We start from the raw sequence: 21,696 nt of genomic DNA, 5'->3' as shown, positions 1-21,696 counted from the left end.
CCCTTGCTGACGTCGGGGATCTGCTTTCATCCCCAACGAGACCACTTCTTTCTGGTCACCAGTGATTTCCTCATTTTTAGTTCACCAAAACACTGATAATTTTTTAGGTTTGTTAGGAATTTTCTTAGTTGATTGAAATATTTCCATTCTCTTTGACACATTCATGTATACTTTGGAATGGTTATTAGTAGAAATGAGTATATTTGGAAAATGAAAAGATTGGAAAGTTTTTCTTCACTACAGAGTATGTAAGATAACTTTATTCTGTTTTATGTTATCAGTGTTTCTGGTCATTAAGGCATCTTTTGGGGGGAAAAGTGATCAAATGTTTCAATTATGCCTCTGTGAAATAATATTTTTTTATATTAAGCTGAAATTGCCAAATTAAAGCATCTAAGGAAAATAGTGAAAGATTATTTTTCCCTTCAGTCTGCATATGTGAAGTGGACTGTGCTTTGTGCTGTAGCTGAGAGTAAGAGCCGGACGAGAGTCAGATACAAAGAACAGAGTAATCCTCAGGGAGAGGTCTCTGTGCTAGAAAAGCAGTTACTTACACAGAGTTCTCCATCACAAACCTGAGTGCTGTGCTTTCCAGGTTACTGATGAAAAAATCCAGCCTCAAAATGGGACGTTAAGAGTCAAGCACGTTTTTCGTGGCCTAAGTCTATTTTTTTAAAGCAACATTGAAGGATATTAATAAATTGGTACAAGATTAAAAGAATATTTACCTTTCTGTAATCTTACACAGGCTACTGATACTTCATGCCTTACTAGCAAGTATATTCTTTTCACTTTAAATTCATGTTTCAACTGATTAAAAGTAAGAATAAAGATAAGAAAGATTTCTCTAATAATTTACAGATTGAATTTTTCATTTATCATTTTAAGGTAGGTTTTATTTATGTGTTGTTGTGATGTGTGTTTATGTGTATATTCTTATATATAAAAAGGTCAGTGCACAGAATTAAAGCTTAGGAATTATGCTGTTTTTTTCCCCTTGCTAATAATATTCTGCTCACAAAAATTAGAGGATACTTTATTGCTTCATATCCATTTTTTAAATATCTCCTAATTTTTGTGAGCAGTATACTTACCACTTCCTTAGTGACTGAGTTCAGAATGAAATAACATCTTTGAACTTGGAATTAAACTTTGATTTGTTTTCTTTTTAATTGTTTTATGTATTCTCTCCATTTCTAAGATGGAAAAAAGTAGAATTGAGTCATTGAAAACAGTCGAATCACAAATTGGCTTGTGAAACAGCATATTAAAAAATAAGATTATGCAAGACATGAATAAATTATTTAAAAAGAAGTCTTGAAGGACAAATTGATGTACACTAAACTGGTATCCTCAGAAGTAGGGTTGTCTGAGTGGTTGGAGAGGGGATTAAAGGCAAAAGAAATATCTTACTATTTTTATACATTTTTAAACTGTTTTTTTTCCCAACTGAACATAATTTCTTATTCTTAATTATTGTTGTTATGGAAATGATAAAGCTAATTCATGATATGATCAATCTTAAAAGTAACAGAATATTTTCCCAAATAACCTCTTGGTTATTTGATACCAAGAGACATTTTATGGGACCACATAGTAATAGCTCATCATGGCACTCTCTTCAGTGGTTAGGACTCGCTTTGATTTCATACCATGTCCAGTGCCTGCCTATCTTGGATCTGTCATCTGTGAATGAATTGGAATTTGTCCTGAACTAGTGAAGTTTTCAAGCTTGTGCAACCTAGTTAAGATAATAAATTTTCTCTACTTCCTTGGTATCTACTGTGTATGAAGGTAGTCCATTTTAATTTCTCTTTGAAGAGCTGTTTTATCCATTCCTTAGTTTTAGTATTTTGACTTATAAAAAGAAGTTGTTAGATCATTTTTTCTGGGCCAAGGAATTTAAGTCTTTCTAGTCTCTCCTTTTATTGATGTCACTTTATAGTCTGAGACATAGGTCCAGTATGTACCTGTCTTCACCAAGTATAGGACCTGAATTTTTAGGTGTTTTTGTTTTAATCCTTTTTATTATTATAGAACTGGTATATATGCATTGTGGGAAATTAGAAAATATGTTTAGCAAATTTTTAAACAATTGCTACTACCTAGAGATAACTACTATAACATTGTAGTCTAACAAATTTTTTAATGTGGTCTTAGGAACATAATTTCTATCATATTCTTGTCACACAGTTTTATGAAGAGATCTTAGGCTGGCTTTCCCTTACGCCTCCAATCTTCATCACCATTGCTTCTGTTTCTGGTTTCTCATATCAGAGCCAGCTAAAATTTTCTTCCTTTTCTTTATATAAACTATTTCAAAAGATTCACTGAGAGAAAAAGCAGCATTTGTAAAAATAAAACCTATAGTACCAGTTAGTTTTAAATAGGTCAGGTATTCCAGAGGCTTTATTGTAGCAAAACATGTTCTGAAAATCATGGTCCTTTGAAAGTTAACCCCCACCTGATTCAGGACCCTGGAACTTCCTATCTCCGCTTGTGCCTTCATTATGTCTCTTCCTTCTTCAAAATTGTTCAGGACATTCCCATTTTAAAACCGCTGGACTGATTCTTCTGTGCACTCTAGCTACTTTTGATCTTGATTCTCTTTTAAACAGGAGAGCCTTTGAACATTTTCTGCTGCCTCCATTTTAACCATCCACTCAATTCTTAACTTCGTAATTTTTTATTCTCATTTTTACTTAAATTATTTTTTTCTAAAATGGCTGACCTGAAAAAGCAATGAATAGAAGGTATTCTCTTGTAACTGCACGATTTGGTAATTTGGAATCCAAATCCTGCTTGGGACTCTATTATCTGTCCCTTACATTTATATAGAGTTTTACGATTTACAAAATGTGTTATGTTTGTCCATGGTTGCACCTTGTCAAGGCATAAGAGGCTTTTAAGGTGTTATCCCCATTGTTCTGATGGGGAAATTGATGTTCACTGAGAAAAATCACTTAGCTCCTTCTCTAAATACTTATGGAGAAGCTGGTGCTAACAACGTGTTGGAGATGGCATCTTTTTTATTTGTTTTGGGATTTTGTTCATTTTTAGGTTTCTTTGGGTTTCTTCTGTAGTTGACTATAGATAATGAAGTTCATATAATTTCTCTTCTTTTCAATGTTATTTTTAATGTGTTAGTTTTAGAGCTTACTCTCCTAGTTAAACTAATTATTAAGTATCTAGGACAATGAATTTGCCTCCAAAGACATATGTAATGGTTTCATTCTTCAAAAGAATAACCCAGGTTTATAAATCTATGTATATATTCTTACTGCTATTTCAATTTTTTGATTTTCCTTTTCTATAGAAAAAAATTGTGACTTCAAATTTAAAGGTGACTTTCTAAATTAATGAACATCTGAAATTAAATGTATTTTCATTTCATTGAGCCTTATTGTGAGGGCTCAGAAGCCAGTAGCAGTAATGACACCTCCTTACAAGGTTGTTGTGACAACTGAAAACTTATGCTATCAGCCTCTAAAACATGAATGCCTATTTGTTCTCCTTGTGATAAGTTTAATACTTTGTCCCAATGCAGTATCTTATTTAAGGGATATAATTGTATTTCATTTTTGCTTTTTATCTTACTTAATAACTTTATTATTATAATTAACCCTATAATTTTTAAATTCCATATTTTTCCATACACTTTTAGTTTGGTTCATACATCAGAATTACATTTTGTTTTTATATTATTTCCTTTTACTTTTAAAATTATATTAATGAGCTGACTGTTTAAGAATCTTTCTCATGATTCATTCATCTGTTACGCCTCCTTTTTAAAGCTTCAGCACTGAAGGTCTTTTGACAAACCAATATTTATAACAGTTTGACAGCGGGATGAGGAACAGCGTTTGTCTTTGTAACAGCTTGAAGAAAGACCCTTTCCAGGACCCAGTCATGCAGTTACAATCTTGACCTCTTTCTTATGCTGGGAACATACATACAGCAGCATGTGTTTTCTTGTCCCATTGACTGTCCATTCACTTCCCATCTGTTTTGCAGTCTTAAAGGAACAGAAGGGGCCCTCTTCTTATAAATCTGTCTTTGCAAGTGATAAATGATGTCCTGTCTCTTTAAGGGCTGCCTGGGTGGTTTTCCTTTCCTTAAAATGTTTCAACTTCTCTCCTAACAAAATTTGGATAAAATATACTTTTAAGAATAAGAGGAAATAGAAAAGAAAAAAAATGATGAGTAATTTTAAAAACTTAATTGATTAGGAATGACTGTTTTACTGGTTATAAGGCTAGAGCTTTCCCAACTGCCTAAATCATATATTTAAAATTGTCTTTATATCTAAATTGCTCAACAGGAACTAAAGGAATGTGTTCATTTTGAGATAGTGTTTTTATTGGAGAAAAAGCAATATATTATTAATGAGTTAACATATAAAACAACTTTTAAATATTTTTTCACCATAATTTGAGTTGATATATGTAACTAATATGGAGCATTTTATGAACTGGATACAGAATAAAATACTTCACAGTAAACTGTTATAATCTTAAGGTAGACTCAGTCTAACTTTTACATTTAAAACACTATCATGAATCCCATAAAAAAAATTATGATTTTTTTCTTCTGTTGCTGAAAATAAATACTTTAAGTATAGATATTTATCACTGAGTTTTTCCAAGAATTGAGCAGAAATTAATTTTTTTCTCCAGTGCAGATATATTCATAGAAGATTAAATATGATAGGTATTGCCCCCCAAATATTTTTAAATTACTGAAGTAAAAAGCATTACCAGTATAAAAGACCACTTTTAGAATATTATAATATGTTGTATAACTCAGCTGCCTAATGTTATATCTTGCACAAACTAGCATGATACTTTGTTTATTAATTTCCTGCCTTATCACCAAAAAAGGGTATGAGGCATCTTACAAAAACCTATCTTGTATAAAGGTAAAAACACTTCAATGGAAAAGTTAAATGAAAGGGAAGGTAAAATTCAGGCAATGGAATAATGTGAAATTTGGGATGAGTTTGGTATTCCCTCAAAATACATGCTCAGGGGTTCTATTGATAGATACTTCGCTATCTAAATAAGTATATAAATAATAAATAAGTAATAACTAAGCAGCAAATTTAGCCCTGAACTTTCTAGTGGCTGATGCAAAATGGAAAGCAGTGTTAATTGCATGATCTCTGGCAGCTGTCAGACATCGACACAGCAGCTGCTTATGAAGCATAGGTATTCCAGTGCACACACCTGAGAGAAACTTCATCAGTCCTCATCAAAGGAACTGTGAGTTACATGAGAGTGAATCAGATAGCTGCATGTGTAATCATGAATTTCTTGGGGCTCTTGATGTTTTCAGTAGGCCAGTAACATAAGCAATTCTGAGCAAAATCAGAATGATTTAGACCAAATACATAGCTAATTGGTTTGGCTTATCTAAAGATGAAATCTAGTGTGTAGAGAAGTAGATGAATTGTGTATCCCCCATCCAGCCTCCCTTATGTATTATTTCTACAGCTGAGCATTTTAGTAAGTATCAGGTAGAAGAAAGTTCAAAGTTTTACACTCATTGATACACACCTGGAATGACGCCTCTCTTCATTAGTTCAGGGTATATCCGTGAGAATTAATAGTTAGTTGGACTGAAATTAGGGTTGCCATCTACTTACGAAAGTTGGAGGGCCTCATCAATATAAAGGGCTGAGTATAAGGCTATTTATTCTATGTTCATCTATACTGAAATCTTTTGGAGAATTGACTTCAAAATACCAAGAAAATAAAGGCCATATATGATAAACCATCAGCTAACATCATATTAAATGGCATAAAACTGAGGACTTTCCCCCTTAAATCAGGAATAAGACAGGGTTGTCCACTCTCTCCACTCTTATTTAATGTGGTGCTAGAAGTTCTAGCCAGAGCAATCAGATAAGATAAAGAAATATAAAGCATCCATATCAGAAAAGAAGAAGTAACGGTATTACTTTTTGCAGATGATATGATCCTATACATCGAAAACCCCAAAGACTTCACAAAAAGATTACTAGAAACAATAAACCAATACAGTAAGGTCGCAGGATACAAAATTAATATACAGAAGTCCATAGCCTTTCTATATGCCAACAACAAAACATTAGAAAACGAACTAAAAAAAAAAATAATCCCCTTCACGATTGCAACAACAACAAAAAAATACCTAGGAATAAACATAACAAAGAATGTAAAGGATCTATATAACGAAAACTACAAAGCATTGTTAAGGGAAATCAGAAAAGATACAATGAAATGGAAAAATATTCCTTGTTCTTGGATAGGAAGAATAAATATAATCAAAATGGTCATATTACCCAAAGCAATATACAAATTTAATGCAATTCCCATCAAAATTCCAATGACATTTTTTAAAGAAATGGAACAAAAAATCATCAGATTTATATGGAACTATAAAAAAAACCCAAATAGCCAAAGCAATCCTTAGGAAAAAGAATGAAGCTGAGGGCATTATAATACCTGACTTCAAACTATATTATAGGGCCATGACAATCAAAACAGCATGGTATTGGCAGAAAAATAGACACTCAGAGCCTGACCTGTGGTGGCGCAGTGGATAAAGCGTCGACCTGGAAATGCTGAGGTCACCGGTTCGAAACCCTGGGCTTGCCTGGTCAAGGCACATATGGGAGTTGATGCTTCCAGCTCCTCCCCACCTTCTCTCTCTGTCTCTTTCTCTCTCTCCTCTCTAAAAAATGAATAAATAAAATTTAAAAAAAAAAAAGGAAAAGAAAAATAGACACTCAGACCAATGGAACAGAATAGGAAGTCCAGAAATAAAACCACATATGTATGGTCAAATAATTTTCAATAAAGGGGCCAACAACACACAATGGAGAAAAGAAGCCTCTTCAATAAATGGTGCTGGGGAAACTGGAAAGCCACATGCTAAAGAATGAAACTCGACTACAGTTTGTCCCCTTGTACTAAAATTAATTCAAACTGGATCAAAGACCTAAATATAAGACCTGAAACAATAAAGTACACAGAAGACATAGGTACTAAACTCATGGACCTGGGTTTTAAAGAGTATTTTATGAATTTGACTCCAAAGGCAAGAGAAGTGAAGGCAAAGATAAATGAATGGGACCACATCAGACTAAGAAGTTTTTGCTCAGCAAGAGAAACTGACAACAAAATAGACAGCCAACTAAATGGGAGATGATATTTTCAAACAACAGCTCAGATAAGGGCCTAATATCCAAAATATACAAAGAACTCCTAAAACTCAACAACAAACAATCAATCCAAGAAAAAAATGGGAAGAGGACATGAACAGACACTTCTCCCAGGAAGAAATACAAATGGCCAACAGACATATGAAAAGATGCTCATCTTCATTAGTTATTAGAGAAATGCAAATCAAAACTACAATGAGATACCACCTCACACCTGTTAGATTAGCTATTATCAACAAGACAGGTAATAGCAAATGTTGGAGAGGCTGTGGAGAAAAAGGAACCCTTATTCACTGTTGGTGGGAATGTAAAGTAATACAACCATTATGGAAGAAAGTATGGTGGTTCCTCAAAAAACTGAAAATAGAACTACCTTATGACCCAGCAATCCCTCTACTGGGTATATACCCCCAAAACTCAGAAACATTGATACGTAAAGACACATGTAGCCCCATGTTCATTGCAGCATTGTTCACAGTGGCCAAGACATGGAAACAACCTAAAAGCCCTTCAATAGAAGACTGGATAAAGAAGATGTGGCACATATACACTATGGAATACTACTCAGCCATAAGAAATGATGACATCGGATCATTTACAACAAAATGGTGGGATCTTGATAACATTATACGGAGTGAAATAAGTAAATCAGAAAAAAACAAGAACTGCATGATTCCATACATAGGGGGGACATAAAAACGAGACTAAGAGTGTGGACAAGAGTGTGGTGGTTATGGGGTGCAGGGGGAGGGAAGGAGGGAGAGAGGGAGGGGCACAAAGAAAACTAGATAGAAGGTGACGGAAGACAACTTGACTTTGGGTGATGGGTATGCAACATAATTGAATGACAAGATAACCTGGACATGTTTTCTTTGAACATATGGACCCTGATTTATTGATGTCACCCCATTAAAATTAATAAAAAAATTTTTTAAAATACCAAGAAAATATTTTAAAAGGTTTTGGTTAAATTGGCCAAAAGGTGATTGGTGGAAGTGCTTAAGAGTTTAAAAAAAAAAAAGCTAACTTGATTCAGTCACTTTGACCTTTTTATGTGTTCAGCAGGTATAACTTACAATTTACCTCACAGACTTTGTTATGGCAGCTTTTTTTCTAGTTCCTGTTGTCTTAAGGCTTGAAAATAGCAGACTTTTAAAATAATTATCTTTAATGTTTGGATTAAGTACTGGTTAAATCAAATCACTCAACAATGGACGAACAGTGAATATTCATGAGCATCTATTGCACAGCAAGTATTGTGCTAGGCTGCGTTATTTTAAATGACAGACTTTTTGTAAGTATATATATGATTCATACAAGCAGTCCCACATTGATTCCTGGAACATGCAGTATAAAACTGCTCTTTCTAAAATGAATTATATGGCCCTGTGAGAATAATATTGTCATTTGTGATTGTATTTTTTACTAGGAACTTAACAAGAAAATTTAAAAGATATTGAATAATAAACAAAAGATAAACAAGTTTAAAAAGATGTAATTAAAACATAATCAGTTAGAATAGTACATTTGTAAATCCTAAATAAGTTTTAAAGTAATGTGGGCTTTGGATTCTTCAGGACAGACTTCTTCATTTTATAGATAAGGAAACTAGGACTGGGAATTGTCTGCAGTCCTAAGTTAAAGGCAACGCTGGGACTAAGACAGTTCTCCTGTCACAATACTGTATACCTTATAATACATTATGTTTTGTCATTATAAAAGTCATATAAAATAACTACCCTATTGAGTATTTGGGGGTGTTAGACCAGGGATTTCTAACTTTATTCCATCAGACATTCCTTTTATTATTGCATATGCCGGTGAAGTCTATGTTTTAGAAGATCGTCTACAATAATATATTTGTATTCTTTTTAATTAGAAACATAGAGTTAGAATTATATACTCATATCTCATAAGTGATTGTTATAAGAGTAGATGTAGTTCTTGCCCAAACAAAGATTTTTGTTTGAACTTTTGAAATAATGGGAAGAACCCAGAGACTCTGTTAGCCCTTTCACAGACCCCCTGGCACTCTGGGACCCGCCCCGCTTTGACATTACCGTACCAGTCTTAAATAGCTTTCCACAACATAGGAAATTATGCCTCCATATGCCTCAGTAATAAGCGTAATCTCTTTATCTTTATTAATGAGTCTATTTAAAAATAACTGTATTTGTAGGGAAAACAACTACAAGGCCAAGATTCAGAAGGTAAGTGTTAGATTTAGTTATACACCTTTGACTATCTCTCATTGGTCCCTCCTTTCTTTAACTGTAAGAGGTGCACGTTTTCCTTGCACTGAATTGAAGATTTTGAGTATAGTTTTGAATCTTGAATCTGATCCCTTATTCACCTATTTTTTATTGTTTTCTTTCTTCAAACCCCTTTAAAATAGATGATTCCTTTAAATACTGAACTTGTAAAGAGCAGTTATAGTATAACTGTCTAATAAAAAGCAAGCCTTTTCAGGAACAACATATATTATTACATAAGAAGAAGTGTTCCTTTAATTCTCAGTGCTTTAATGAACAGCTTTTTACAGCATAATCTCACCTATAAGGTGTCCTCAAGTGTGGCACAAAGTGTGTGTATAGCATGTTATAAATGAGTCTGTTAAGGCACATTAGGATCTTGGGATGTGTGGTTTACTTAAAGTACAGTGCATCAGTCAGTAAGTTTGCAGCTTGTTTCTCTATGCTTTCTTTAAAAACATCAAAAGTTGTAAAAGGTTTATTTCAGTGCATGTGGTAGTGTTTTGTGTGTGATTCTTTGTTCTTGTTCTAAACTGTTATTAACCACTGAAGTGAACCTTCTCCCGGGTTTGGCCTTTTGGTATTCACAGTGTATTCAAAACCTAATTACAGATTAGTCTATATTTGAGACTTTTAGAGCAAGTATCAGAAGACTCAAAAAGAATTTGAGACTAGCAGTATCATGTGGAGATAAAGAGACCCAGAACATGAATGGGTGTCAAGTCATCTGAAGGAAAGAAAAAAGAAGAAACTTTATTCACTGAGACTGAGGGTTTATGAGTTGGGGATTATGGGAATATTCATGACTCAATCAAGGAGCACAATGCATTGATGTTTGAAATAGTTCATCTTTTAAGTAAACACTGGATAAATGGAAAGTAGATGCAGTATTCACAACATGTAGAGTTGGCTATTTCAGTGTAACAGAAATAGCAGTATGTTAATCCCTTCCTGAGTTGGTTTAATTTATCAAGTAAATCACAAATTTTGCAAGAATGCTCTAGCTATAAATATTTAATGCAAATATATAACAGAAAAGGGAGTTTGCTTTATACTTAGTCATGGTAATCTGTACACATATTTCTGTGGGAAAGTAATTTCTAATAGTGAAATAGTTAAATACAATAAGATTTGGGGATTTGGAAATAGTAATAACTAGGACATTAATTTGGAAGGATCAGAAATGAGAAAGTTTTATGGATAATTCAGTTTTCTGTTCAGCGTATGGCATAGTTAGTATATAGGACAGTGCTGAGAACCTACGTCAGAATTTAAAATGAGTGAATTCAAATATGGGAAATAATGCTGCTTATTATTTGTATAATAGAGCTTCCTTATAAGGCCTGAAATCAGTTTCCTTTCTAAAGCTGGGGGTGGGGGGCAGCATATTTTAGCCTTCCTAATAAGGTACAATAATTATTTTGAAGTTTCTTTTGCCACTGGTATTGTGTTTTGAGACCTGAGGATTTGGCTTTGTGTTGATTGTGTGGTTCAGGTGACCCACCAGCTTGTCTTGATCTTTGTTGTCCTGTGTATCTTGCCTCCTGTTCCAAGGCTTGCCCTCGTGGTCACTGGTATAACCTCCTGGAAGCCTGTCAAGTGGTTGGGTTTTTTTCTATTTGATAACCTACAGCCCTTGTTTTCCTACTTATTGAGCACGTATACCGAGTCAGACACTGTTGTAGACACAGAAGATGCTGAATGTTTTTGTTCAGTTTCCCACTTATATTGTTCTCAGAGACTTCTCCAAATATGTATAGATCTAGTCTGCTCAGGAGGTAATAATATTCATCAGAGTATGATAATATTATATATTTTTTTGTCATCCCTAGCCAAAGAACAGCTTATAGGTGTTTGGTAATGTCCATAATTTTTACCAAAACATATCTTAATTCCCATAAAATGTAAGACATAACAAATGTACTTAAAAATGATAGCATTTATCTTGTTACCATGTAGAGTATGCATGTGGCAGCAGGTCTGATGTGTGTCTCTGAGTCAGAGGAACATGGACAAGCCTAACTCCCAGACTTCATGTCCTCATCTTTGGTACTGACACCTGCAGAGCTGTGAGGCCAGCCGAAATGCGGGATTTGAAATCACCCAAAACAGGAGACATTTCATAGACTTCGGAGGAGGCTGGGAAGTAAGCAAGGAACTTGTCAAAGGCAGATCATCCGTATCTCTGAGTTACTCCGTTAAGTCAAGTGAATGTATAAGTGAAGGAATGAACAAAGAAATGGATTTTTTATTTAGTGGTAAAGGATACATTTATCACAGTTTTTTTTAACATTTACCTCCATCCTCTCCTCTTCTCCCCTCTCCCCCCCCACTACTTCCCAGAACCTTATCTAATTGTACTTTGTGTCTTTCTTGAGGTTCCAGGGCAAAGTGATACAGTGTCCTGAGACTCTAATTGTAATGTATTTGTAGAAACAAGTTTTTACAGGAAATTTGGAAATTTTTTACTTTGTGTTCATATAATAGTTAATTAAATAAATACTCCTTTTACTTTCATTTAAGAAACAACATGGCTTATCTCTAATTTCGGAAGAATTTGAATTTGATTTAGACACCTGCGATCAGAGTGGCTCTTAGTTTCTTTCAATACAGATAGATCCTGCTCTGAAAAGCCTCTTGTGAGTGATGCTACTGTACCACCCGCTCACAGATAGTCTGTCCCCTGGGGATGGAGGTCATTGACAGGGCAGAGTATGGATGGAGCTGGCCGTGCAGCTGCCTGATTGTGCTCAGATCATGGAGCAACTAGAGTCAATTTCCCCTCTTGGTGCAGTACAGCTTCCCCGATTAGAAATAGTTCTCAGTGAGTATGAGAGGGGCTGCTGAGGTTCTAAACACCTGTTTTAGATTTCCGTGTGTTGTGCTGTGTAAGCTAGATGATTTTTTAAAGACCGCATGCATCTCCAGCATTCAATGAGATAATTTAGGAAACTCTTTTTTTCTCCTACTGCCCCCCCCCTTTTAATTATTCAACTGATGAGCAGTACTATGTGAAACTCTCTAAGTATTCATTGAGGAAAATCAGTGAAGCTGTTTCTAAGCAACTAGATGAATTAATTTTAAAAATAAGAATGTGGCCTTATTTTGAGAAAGGAAGTACGTTTACTGGTTTGACTGCTGGTTAAAAAAAAGTACAGACTAACAAAAAATACAGACAAAATTCCAAGAGATGGGTTGGGATTATTTTTTCTAATTTGTCTAGTTTAACTTTTATAAAAGGAGTTAATGCTGCCTTTGTGGAAACTATTACCATATTTTCTCTTTGAATAATTGATTAAAACAGTAGGGTTTGTTTTTCTATAGGTTTTGTGTTTCAAAATACCAAGAATTAGAACTGTTAATTACAAGAAAAAGACTATGAAGACATTGTGTTCTTTATATGCACATGGTCAAAAACTGTGATAGGTTTTGTTGAGTTCCTGTCATGCTATTGGCGGTCATAAAAGGGACAATTTTATTTTATTAGCTGCTCAGCACAAGTGCTCTCTCACTGGTAAGAAACAAATACTTATATCTTTAACTGCAGATTATTTTTAATGTAAAAGATGCAGTTGTTGAATATTAGTGTATCGTGTGATTTTTTTCTATAGATACAAGGTAGAATGCTTTGCATTTTTTTGTCTACATCACCAACTTGGAACCAGTCGCTTCACTTTAATTGTTAATTCCCACTAATAGAATAAATTGTGTTAAAAGAACAAATATTTGTTACTATGCTTACTATAACCTATATTTTAAAATAAGAGTTGCATAATTAAATTAGAAGTAAAGTAAAATAAATCACAACTTTTCCATTTTTAATACTAGAAAATTGACATGTTGTGAATAGTTTGCATTTGTGAAGGGAATCTTTACACCTCAGAGAAATTATGGATTTTATTTTGCAAGTCTATGAACATGAAAATCAAAAGTCAAATAAAAGAATGTAAATCTGTCTTTAGTGGCTCTGGTGTTTTTAAACCTTTCTTTCTTCATTCATAGCTAGAAAACTATATTTTTATATGTATTTTAAAGTGTCACAGCCCTTTTCATGTTTGTTGCAAAATTTTTCTATGATTTCTTTTGTCTTTTAATTTTAGGACATTTTGACATGCAGTGTGTCTGTAAAGTCATGGTGCACTTTTGACCAGTCACAGGAAAGCAACAAAAGACAATAGAAATGTGAAATCTGCACCAAATAAAAGGAAAACTCTCCCAGTTTCATACCTATTCAGTGCAGTTTGATGTGGGCTCACGCACAGATTTTTTAGGGCTCCTTAGGTAGCTATCCCGTATAGCCTCTACAGACTCGTCACTAACTGATGGCCTACCAGAATGGGGTTTCTCCACCAAACTGCCGGTTTCCTTTAACTGCTTATCCCACCAAGTAATGTTATTCCTATGTGGTGGCGCTTCGTTATAAACACGCCGATATTCACGTTGCACTTTGGTCACAGATTCGAATTTAGTGAGCCACAGAACACACTGAACTTTCCTCTGTACCGTCCACATCTCGACTGGCACAGCCGTGGGCTGCTTCGCTGTATACACGGTGTTACATCATCATCTGCGCATGCGCACATGCTGCCACATCATCCTACAGAAACTGGGAGGGTTTTCCTTTTATTTGGCACAGATTTCACATTTCTATCATCTTCTGCTGCTTTCCTGTGACCAGTCAAAAGTGCACCATGATTTTACAGACACACTGTATAAGGTGGTCATATTAGGTAACCTTTTCCTTTGTAACTCTTCCCAAACATGTAACTTTATACCTAAAAAGTCATTTACCAGCCTAAGGCTAGTTAAATACCTATATTCTCTTTTAATTTTTAAAAACAGTTTTATTATTTTATATTTTCCTTTCTTCCAGATAGTACTCACTGTGAGTCCTTGGCTGGACTCTAGAGAACCTGAGAACTCCATAAAACGCTATACATAATTGCATATATGTGTATGTGCATTTTTCTGTTTAAGATTCTGTAACTTTTTATTAGAATCTCAAAAGGTTCTGTTGTAAATCCCATCATGCTCTTCATTCTCCCCTCAAAAAATGTGAAGAGGGCCCTGGCCGGTTGGTTCAGTGGTGGAGCGTCGGCCTGGCGTGCGGGGGACCCGGGTTTGATTCCCGGCCAGGGCACATAGGAAAGGCACCCATTTGCTTCTCCATCCCCCCCTCCTTCCTCTCTGTCTCTCTCTTCCCCTCCCGCAGCCAAGGCTCCATTGGAGCAGAGATGGCCCGGGCGCTGGGGATGGCTCCTTGGCCTCTGCCCCAGGCGCTAGAGTGGCTCTGGTCGCAGCGGAGCGACGCCCCGGAGGGGCAGAGCGTCGCCCCCTGGTGGGCAGAGCATCGCCCAGGGGCGTGCCGGGTGAATCCTGGTCGGGCGCATGTGGGAGTCTGTCTGACTGTATCTCCCTGTTTCCAGCTTCAGAAAGATACAAAAAAAAAAAAAAAATGTGAAGAGCTACTACTACTATAACCTTTTTGAACTTTATCTGGATATAAGGTGGGTGGTGCGTGGTGCTAAGGTCATTTTCCTCTGTTTACCAAACCGTGAAGGTATCCCAGGCTAGCCCTGGCCAGTAGCTCGGCTGGTTGGAGTGTCACTCTGAAACGCAAAGGCTATAGGTTTGATTGCAGGACACATACAGGAGCAGATCGATGTTTCTATCTCTCTCCCCCCCACCTTTTCTCTAAAATCAATAAATAATTTTTTAAAAAGTTAAAAGTATTCAAGATTCTTTATTGAATAATTATCTTCTATGATTTGTGATGCCTTTGAAAAATAAATTTATTTTTAATTTATTATCTCCTTTTATCTCCACAGAGAAAGTTAGGGAAATTCAAGAAAAACTTGATGCTTTTATTGAAGCTCTTCATCAGGAGAAGTAAATTATAATAAGTAAGTAAAAGTCCTCTTACTACTGTGGTACTTACTAAATGTAATATTTATATTTTAAATTTATATTCTACTTGCTCCTTAATAACAATTTTAATGGCAGAAATCTCTATATTTCATGTACAGTATAATGTTTTTTTTAATGACTTGATTGCCTTCAAGCTCAACTAAAAATATTCCCTTAGAACTCTTTTTGAACAGAACAAAGGTGAACAAACTAAGATATTCTATAAATACGCAGATGGCTCACAAATTTGCTGCGTGTAAAGAACTGAACTCTAGCTCTCTGATTTTATTCCTCTTTGTTCAGACTCGATGGATAATTAATTATGTGTATGTTAGCTTGCAGAGCTTTTTACTGGGCTTGACTAACAATTTTATTAATTGTTCTTTATCTTGTTCTCTTATGTTTAAAACATTTAGATAAACCTTTTTTCTGTTTAACGTAATTTAGATAGCCTTGGGATTTAGTACTCTTCTGAATGTGTGGACTTTCTTACCTAATACTGTAATCTGGCATGATAAGCATGTTCCCAATAAAATACTACATTTTGAAAAACTTTTCTTAGGAACCTAGTTAATTGTTAATTATCGCTGAAGAATTTTAATTAGTAGGTCTTTTTCTTTTATTGAAGAGCTGAGACTGGGCAAATGCTATCATTAAGACATTATTATCTATTTAAAATATTTAATCACTTTACGTGTGAGTCTTATCTTATCAACAGCCTATGTAAGAAGACAGGAAGGAGTAGGAAAGTGTGGAAGATTCCCTCCAGCTACACTTAGTTCCCTAAAGAACCTAAACCACAAACTGCCTACTTCCCTCTACTGTGGGGGCAATGTAGTTAAGAAAGCAGGCTAGGAAGGAAAGCACAGCTCTGGCCAACAGTACACCAGCAATGAACGAGAGGAAGAAGTTAGAAAGCTTGACTTTGTTACTTTGTCTCTTTCGTGTGTGAACAGATGTATACAAAAACATACCTGTAAACATAGTATCAGTCTTTAACACAAGCCAAAAATAATTCATTATTTATAAGTCTCAATGTTTTATACATCTTCAGTGTATAAAATTTTTCTTTTAAAATCATAAAGTGTATGATATCTCCATCATCCTAATCACTGTCAATAGTTAATGTTAGAGATACACATTTTGACAGCCTTCTAGACTGAGAGATATTCTTCAGCATGAAAGTTCACTTAATTTTTTTGTTTACAAATGTGTTTTGGGGGTACCATGGGGTGGAGTGTCATGAATATCACAGAAATCCCATTAAAAATATAAAGTATATTTCTGTCTTTTTAATGAAATGAAGCCCATAGCCAGCCAGTGCTTCACATACTAGTCAGTGTCACTTCCCTAAGATGGTCAGTGTGACAACTAAAGTCACCATTGCTACTGGAACAAGCTTTTCCCACAAAATGTCTGTCCCAGTTGCAGACCGGGGCAACACACAGCGCCAGGCAGTGGTGGTGTTTGTGTTCGGGGAACCATCCCAACTCTCTTTGTTCCCAACGAGGCTGTAGTTTCCAAGGCCCTTCCCATTCCTTGTTACAAATCTCTATGAATTAGACGATCTATGTTAGCATACTTGGCAAATCCATTTAAAAACAAATCTGGCAAAATGGTAGCCTTGCTTCATTCTAACCGTTTTATAAAAGTTACCAAGCATCTTAAGCAATAGTTTCTCAATGATAGTTTTAACATGTATGGAGTTCCTCCACCTGATCGTTTTAAGTAATTAATTCTGATACTTGCTGAAAATGTTTATACCCAACATAGTTATACTCAGATTCCTTCTACTGATCAATTTTAATATACTATGTTTTTCCTTTTTTCTTTTGAGAAATGAATTTCAGTATCTTTTTATTCATATATCATGTTTGCTGAAATTATGATATAGTTGGTGATAGTTTAAATTTAATAAAACTAGCAAATTGGAGACTTAGACAGTTAAGCATTAATATTTTTATGATTGTGCAGTAATGTCTTTCCAGAACTAAATTTATCAAATGTGCTTATTTTTACAGAATCCCACTCATAATATCATCACTTCTGCATATGCCTGAAGAAAGAAAACTCCAGTCTTTTGTCCTGCCTTTTTTCCTTCTGCTCTCCTACCTTTTTAAACACAAATAAAATCATGGGATAAAAATAATTTATGTGTGTTAGGGGCACTTTAACCACCAGCTGCCTTTTGAATAGAAGAGCAGGGGAATTGGCATTAACATTCTCCTCTGTTGTACTGAAGTGACAAATTGGCATAATGTGAGTGGTATGGCCATTAGGTTCAGTCCTCAAAGGTAAGACACTTGCTCTCCTGCTTGCTGCCTCACTTGTGGTGGTACTAGTTCAACTAATTAATGGTAGGTGTTTTGAACTAAAACTTACAGCAATTTTCTAAAAGCTATCAAGTGTATATAAAATGATGGTAGCCGCTAATTTGTTGTCTGTATCTGTAATGTTGTATACCCAGAAACTCTTTGACCATGATAATTCTGTTTATGTTCACCACATGAAAAAAACTAGTTAACAAAAGAACTCTTCAAATAAGGTAATTTGGATTACAACAATACCATGGACATTCAGTGAAAGAGATTTCAGCCCTCGGTGACGGTATCGAGCTGCCTTAGAAGCTCAGTCGCTGGAAGCTTACCTATTTGATTCAGGTGATGTTTTTGTACTCTATATCCATTAGAAATCCATTTATTTTGAATGTTGTGTACTTAAGCTAAGCTTTCTGTTAGCAGTGGTTTTTTTTAACCTGTTGACAGCTATTGGGTTGTGACACAGGATAGGGAAGTTTAAGAATAATCAGTTGACTAATTACATTTAGATTATTGTCAAACATTTCAACTAGGCACCAGAAAAAGGCTTCCTGTGATGGGACTGTATTTTAAGTAGAAATTATTTCAACAATTAGAATAATGTTGACCATCCCCCTTTTAACTAAACATTTAAAAAAAAAGATAACGGTTAATTTATTGCAGTTTAATTACAGTAATACCCTCACAACATTTTTTATGTTTTATATAATTACGTACTTTCTTTGGCTAAAGGACTTTAAAGCAAAGAAATATGACATTTTTTACTTAAAATGTTTTTCTCATTTAACTCACCTCTTTGCTGCCATTTCATTAAGCCTTTATTATTAAATGCCCATGTGTGACAGTTTTTATTTTACAGTTTACTTAACTGTACAGTTTTCTTGGAATTATGTTTTGGTAGCAGTTCCCTTGCCACTGCGCATTTGTAAAATTTACTATCAATACATAGTTTCTTGTGCTCTCTCTCAAGCGCTGACACTTAATATGAAACTATGAAGGCTGTTATAATGTGTTTCAGAAATACTTGTTTTATACTGGTTAATAAGAAAGCAGACCTAGTTTTCAGCAGCTAGTAGCAGTCTGCATTGTTGATGTGGGGTAGATGAGTAGTCAGAACCATTCCTGTCTTCTAGGTTTAGGGAGAGAGGGGAACAGAAAGGGAGCTCCCAGTGTTCTGTACAAAGATTAGGAGATGACCTCCCTGGTTAACTCCTTCTAACCAGTGCTGGCCAGTAAGTAAACCGCTCACTGAGGCAGACATCATACAATTAGTCGTCTTTTGTAGCTCTAAAACACAACTGGTTTCTGAATCAGAAATGAAATAGGAGGACCATATCTATTTCTGTGAGCTCTAGATGCCCTCAGCAGGATTTCTCCTAAGCAAAAGGCAGATGTTAAGTAAGTACTTTCATCACATCCATTTGTACAAATTTAAGAAAGGGGGCGTGTCTTTATTTCTTTGAGATAAGTATTTGTAATTATGTAAATAAATTATAAAAAAATGAATATTATTAAAAATCCTATATAGGAGTCCAGATGTTTTCCCATTCTTCAGTAATATCACATCTCATGAATAATAGATACTTTTTTTTGTTGATCTCATACTAAGCATGCCTTTATTTTTTAAAAAAAGCTAGGTACTTATTAAAAGCAGATGTTAATAAAAGAAAAAATAAAATTCAGATTCTCAACAGTAAATTCTGTGTTGTGTGTATAGTTCAAAAATTATAAATGATTTAAATTTAAACAAATCACTTCAGAAATTCAATATACAGAAGTTAAATTCTAACGAGGCCAGGAATTGTTTTTCATGTCAGGATTTGTAAAGAATAGCTTGAGAAAAAGCTCTCTATGGAAGACTGAACACTTTAAATAAATTATGTCTGAAATTGACTCGGTCAGGACATGGATTTAAAAGTCCACCTTGGAGGCTGTGCTCGATAGAAGGCAGGTTCTTGCGGCTTCACGGCTGAACCAGCAGAGCTGTGCTTGCAGGTGGAGCAGTCAGCCTTCTTAGCAGCCTAACTGTATTCTCTCCTCTCTGTATTTTCCCCCTTCCCCAGGTTTTGCTCTAACAGACTCCTTCCCACGAATAATTTAGCCTCTACATGCAAATGAATAGAGTAAAAATGAGTAGGGAACATGGCAGAGAGGTGTTGCCTGTTCTTAGACTTTGGGAATTTTACATATGATAATAAGACTCAGAATGTAGGTTTAAAAGATAAATTCCTTAATTCGTTAATAATTTTATATTTATTTATTTCAAATTTATCTGTGTAAAGAAATGTGGTATTTTAGTTTTCTAAAAAGGGGATCAAAGTAATGCTTTTTATCTCAATTCTCCAAGCTGGCATAAGCTAGAGTTGCAGGTACTTAAACAGGATGGAAATGTGCTTACAAATAATGCTTACCTTTTGAACAGTGGTGGCTAATGTTTCAATATTTTAAACAACTTTGTTTTACTTGTGCACTGTGAATGAACCTTGTATTTTTTAAAACCTTCACACTACCTGTAGATGTTATTGCCATTTATCTTTGCCTGTGCTTGATCCAAGGTCATTTGTGTGGATGAGCAATTAAAGATATCATACTATCTAAAGAGAGCATCTTTACGTTTTCTCTGTTTTAAAGAGGGAGCGACAGAGAGAGAGAGAGAGAGACCTCTGCACCTACGGTCATAGTCTGACCCCCAATCTAAGCCGATTCAGTGTAACATGCCTCTTAATGTGACTCATCTCAGCACCGTCACGCTTCACAGTTATAACCTCGTGGTCAAACATGCCCCCCCCCTTTTCAAGTCCTGACGCTTGTCAAAACATTTTGGGTATTTTTTGCTTTTGTTTTTAGTAAAATATATAAATAACGTTTTTTGATTACATTTTGCTGCTATCGCCATCATTTTCACTAAAGAGGCCAACATGTTCTGTTATACACGAGGCTTACCAAAAAGTCACAACTGAGTAATAAAACTGGAAGTAACCTTAAAGGTCACTTAATTCTGTCTACCACCTGATTATCCTATTTCTCATTTCTCATTTTTTTATTCTTCCCAGAACTTTGCTCGTAAATGATGCTTATTAAATATTCATCATTCGATGTGTAAAATAAGGCAGAATGTGGGTGTACCTTCTCAAGGATTCGTATTAGTTGGCTAAAGTCAAAACTAGGAAAATACTCAAAGTCATGATTGCTTCAATAAATAGTATATAGCAGCTGGCATGCAGTCCATTTCTGGTGAATAAATATCAAAAGGCAAGTCTTTGAATTTCTTTAGGGGGACACCATGTTTCAATCATATCAGCATTTATTTTGCTTATCAGTGTTAACTAATTCTAGTGTGAGGATGGAAAAGTAGTTGTGTTTTAAATTAAGTTTCCATCCTTTGTGTAATTCAAGTTCAGAATCTTCATGTATATAGTAAGTTTCAAGAACTTAGTTCCTGAAAATTTAAGAGTAATTTATCTTGTTTTTTTAATATTTACAATTGAAGAATTAATATCTTTATCAAATTGAAGTACCATGTGCTTATAAATAATATAGTGTTTAATTATATTCCAAAATGTTTTTTTTAAATAATCATTCATACTCAATTTGTGATAACTAAGTCATATTTTCTGCATTTTTAGATTTAGTTGAGAGATGTAGAAAACTGGAGAGTTAAGACAAGTACTGCAAAAGTGGTCAGATTAAAAAGCAGGACAGTATCAGGAATGTTTAAATATGAGTGATCTTTAGCCTGAGGGATACAGTTTTACTTTGGGTAAAGTAAGAGTAAATATATATCACAAGGCATTCAGTTACCTCTGTTTCTTGAAATGGCAGCGTTGAGTTACCAGCTTGAATACTAAATGTATATGTGATTGCTGTCTGAAAGACAAGGAAATAACTACAGCTTTTTAATGTTTTAAAATTATTCCTTCATTCTTTGTGGTAAAGAATTGTTACTCATTTTTTTGTGTTTAACTAACTCAGGTGTACCATGGTTCCTGTACAAATATTTGAGAAAATTCAAAAA

General features: G+C 34.8%; 1 protein-coding gene across 4 annotated transcripts in view; it reads left to right on the top strand.

The window, feature by feature from the left end:
- The window catches only part of OPA1 (OPA1 mitochondrial dynamin like GTPase), a 104,383-nt gene extending 84,103 nt beyond the window's left edge, over positions 1 to 20,280 (top strand). For all 4 annotated transcript variants that reach the window (XM_066347717.1, XM_066347715.1, XM_066347716.1 and 1 more), the window contains 2 exons: positions 15,285 to 15,359; positions 17,385 to 20,280. In XM_066347717.1, coding sequence (XP_066203814.1) covers positions 15,285 to 15,349 — 65 coding nt within the window. In that variant the 3' untranslated portion in view covers positions 15,350 to 15,359; positions 17,385 to 20,280. The remainder of the gene's footprint in view (positions 1 to 15,284; positions 15,360 to 17,384) is intronic.
- The last annotated feature ends 1,416 nt before the right edge of the window (positions 20,281 to 21,696 follow it).

This window comes from Saccopteryx leptura, chromosome 8 (genome assembly GCF_036850995.1).
Source record: "Saccopteryx leptura isolate mSacLep1 chromosome 8, mSacLep1_pri_phased_curated, whole genome shotgun sequence".
In the NCBI taxonomy this organism is placed as follows: Eukaryota; Metazoa; Chordata; class Mammalia; order Chiroptera; family Emballonuridae; genus Saccopteryx; species Saccopteryx leptura.
The sequence above is the reverse complement of the archived record's forward strand: the minus strand, read 5'-3'. Positions and strand labels throughout refer to the sequence as shown.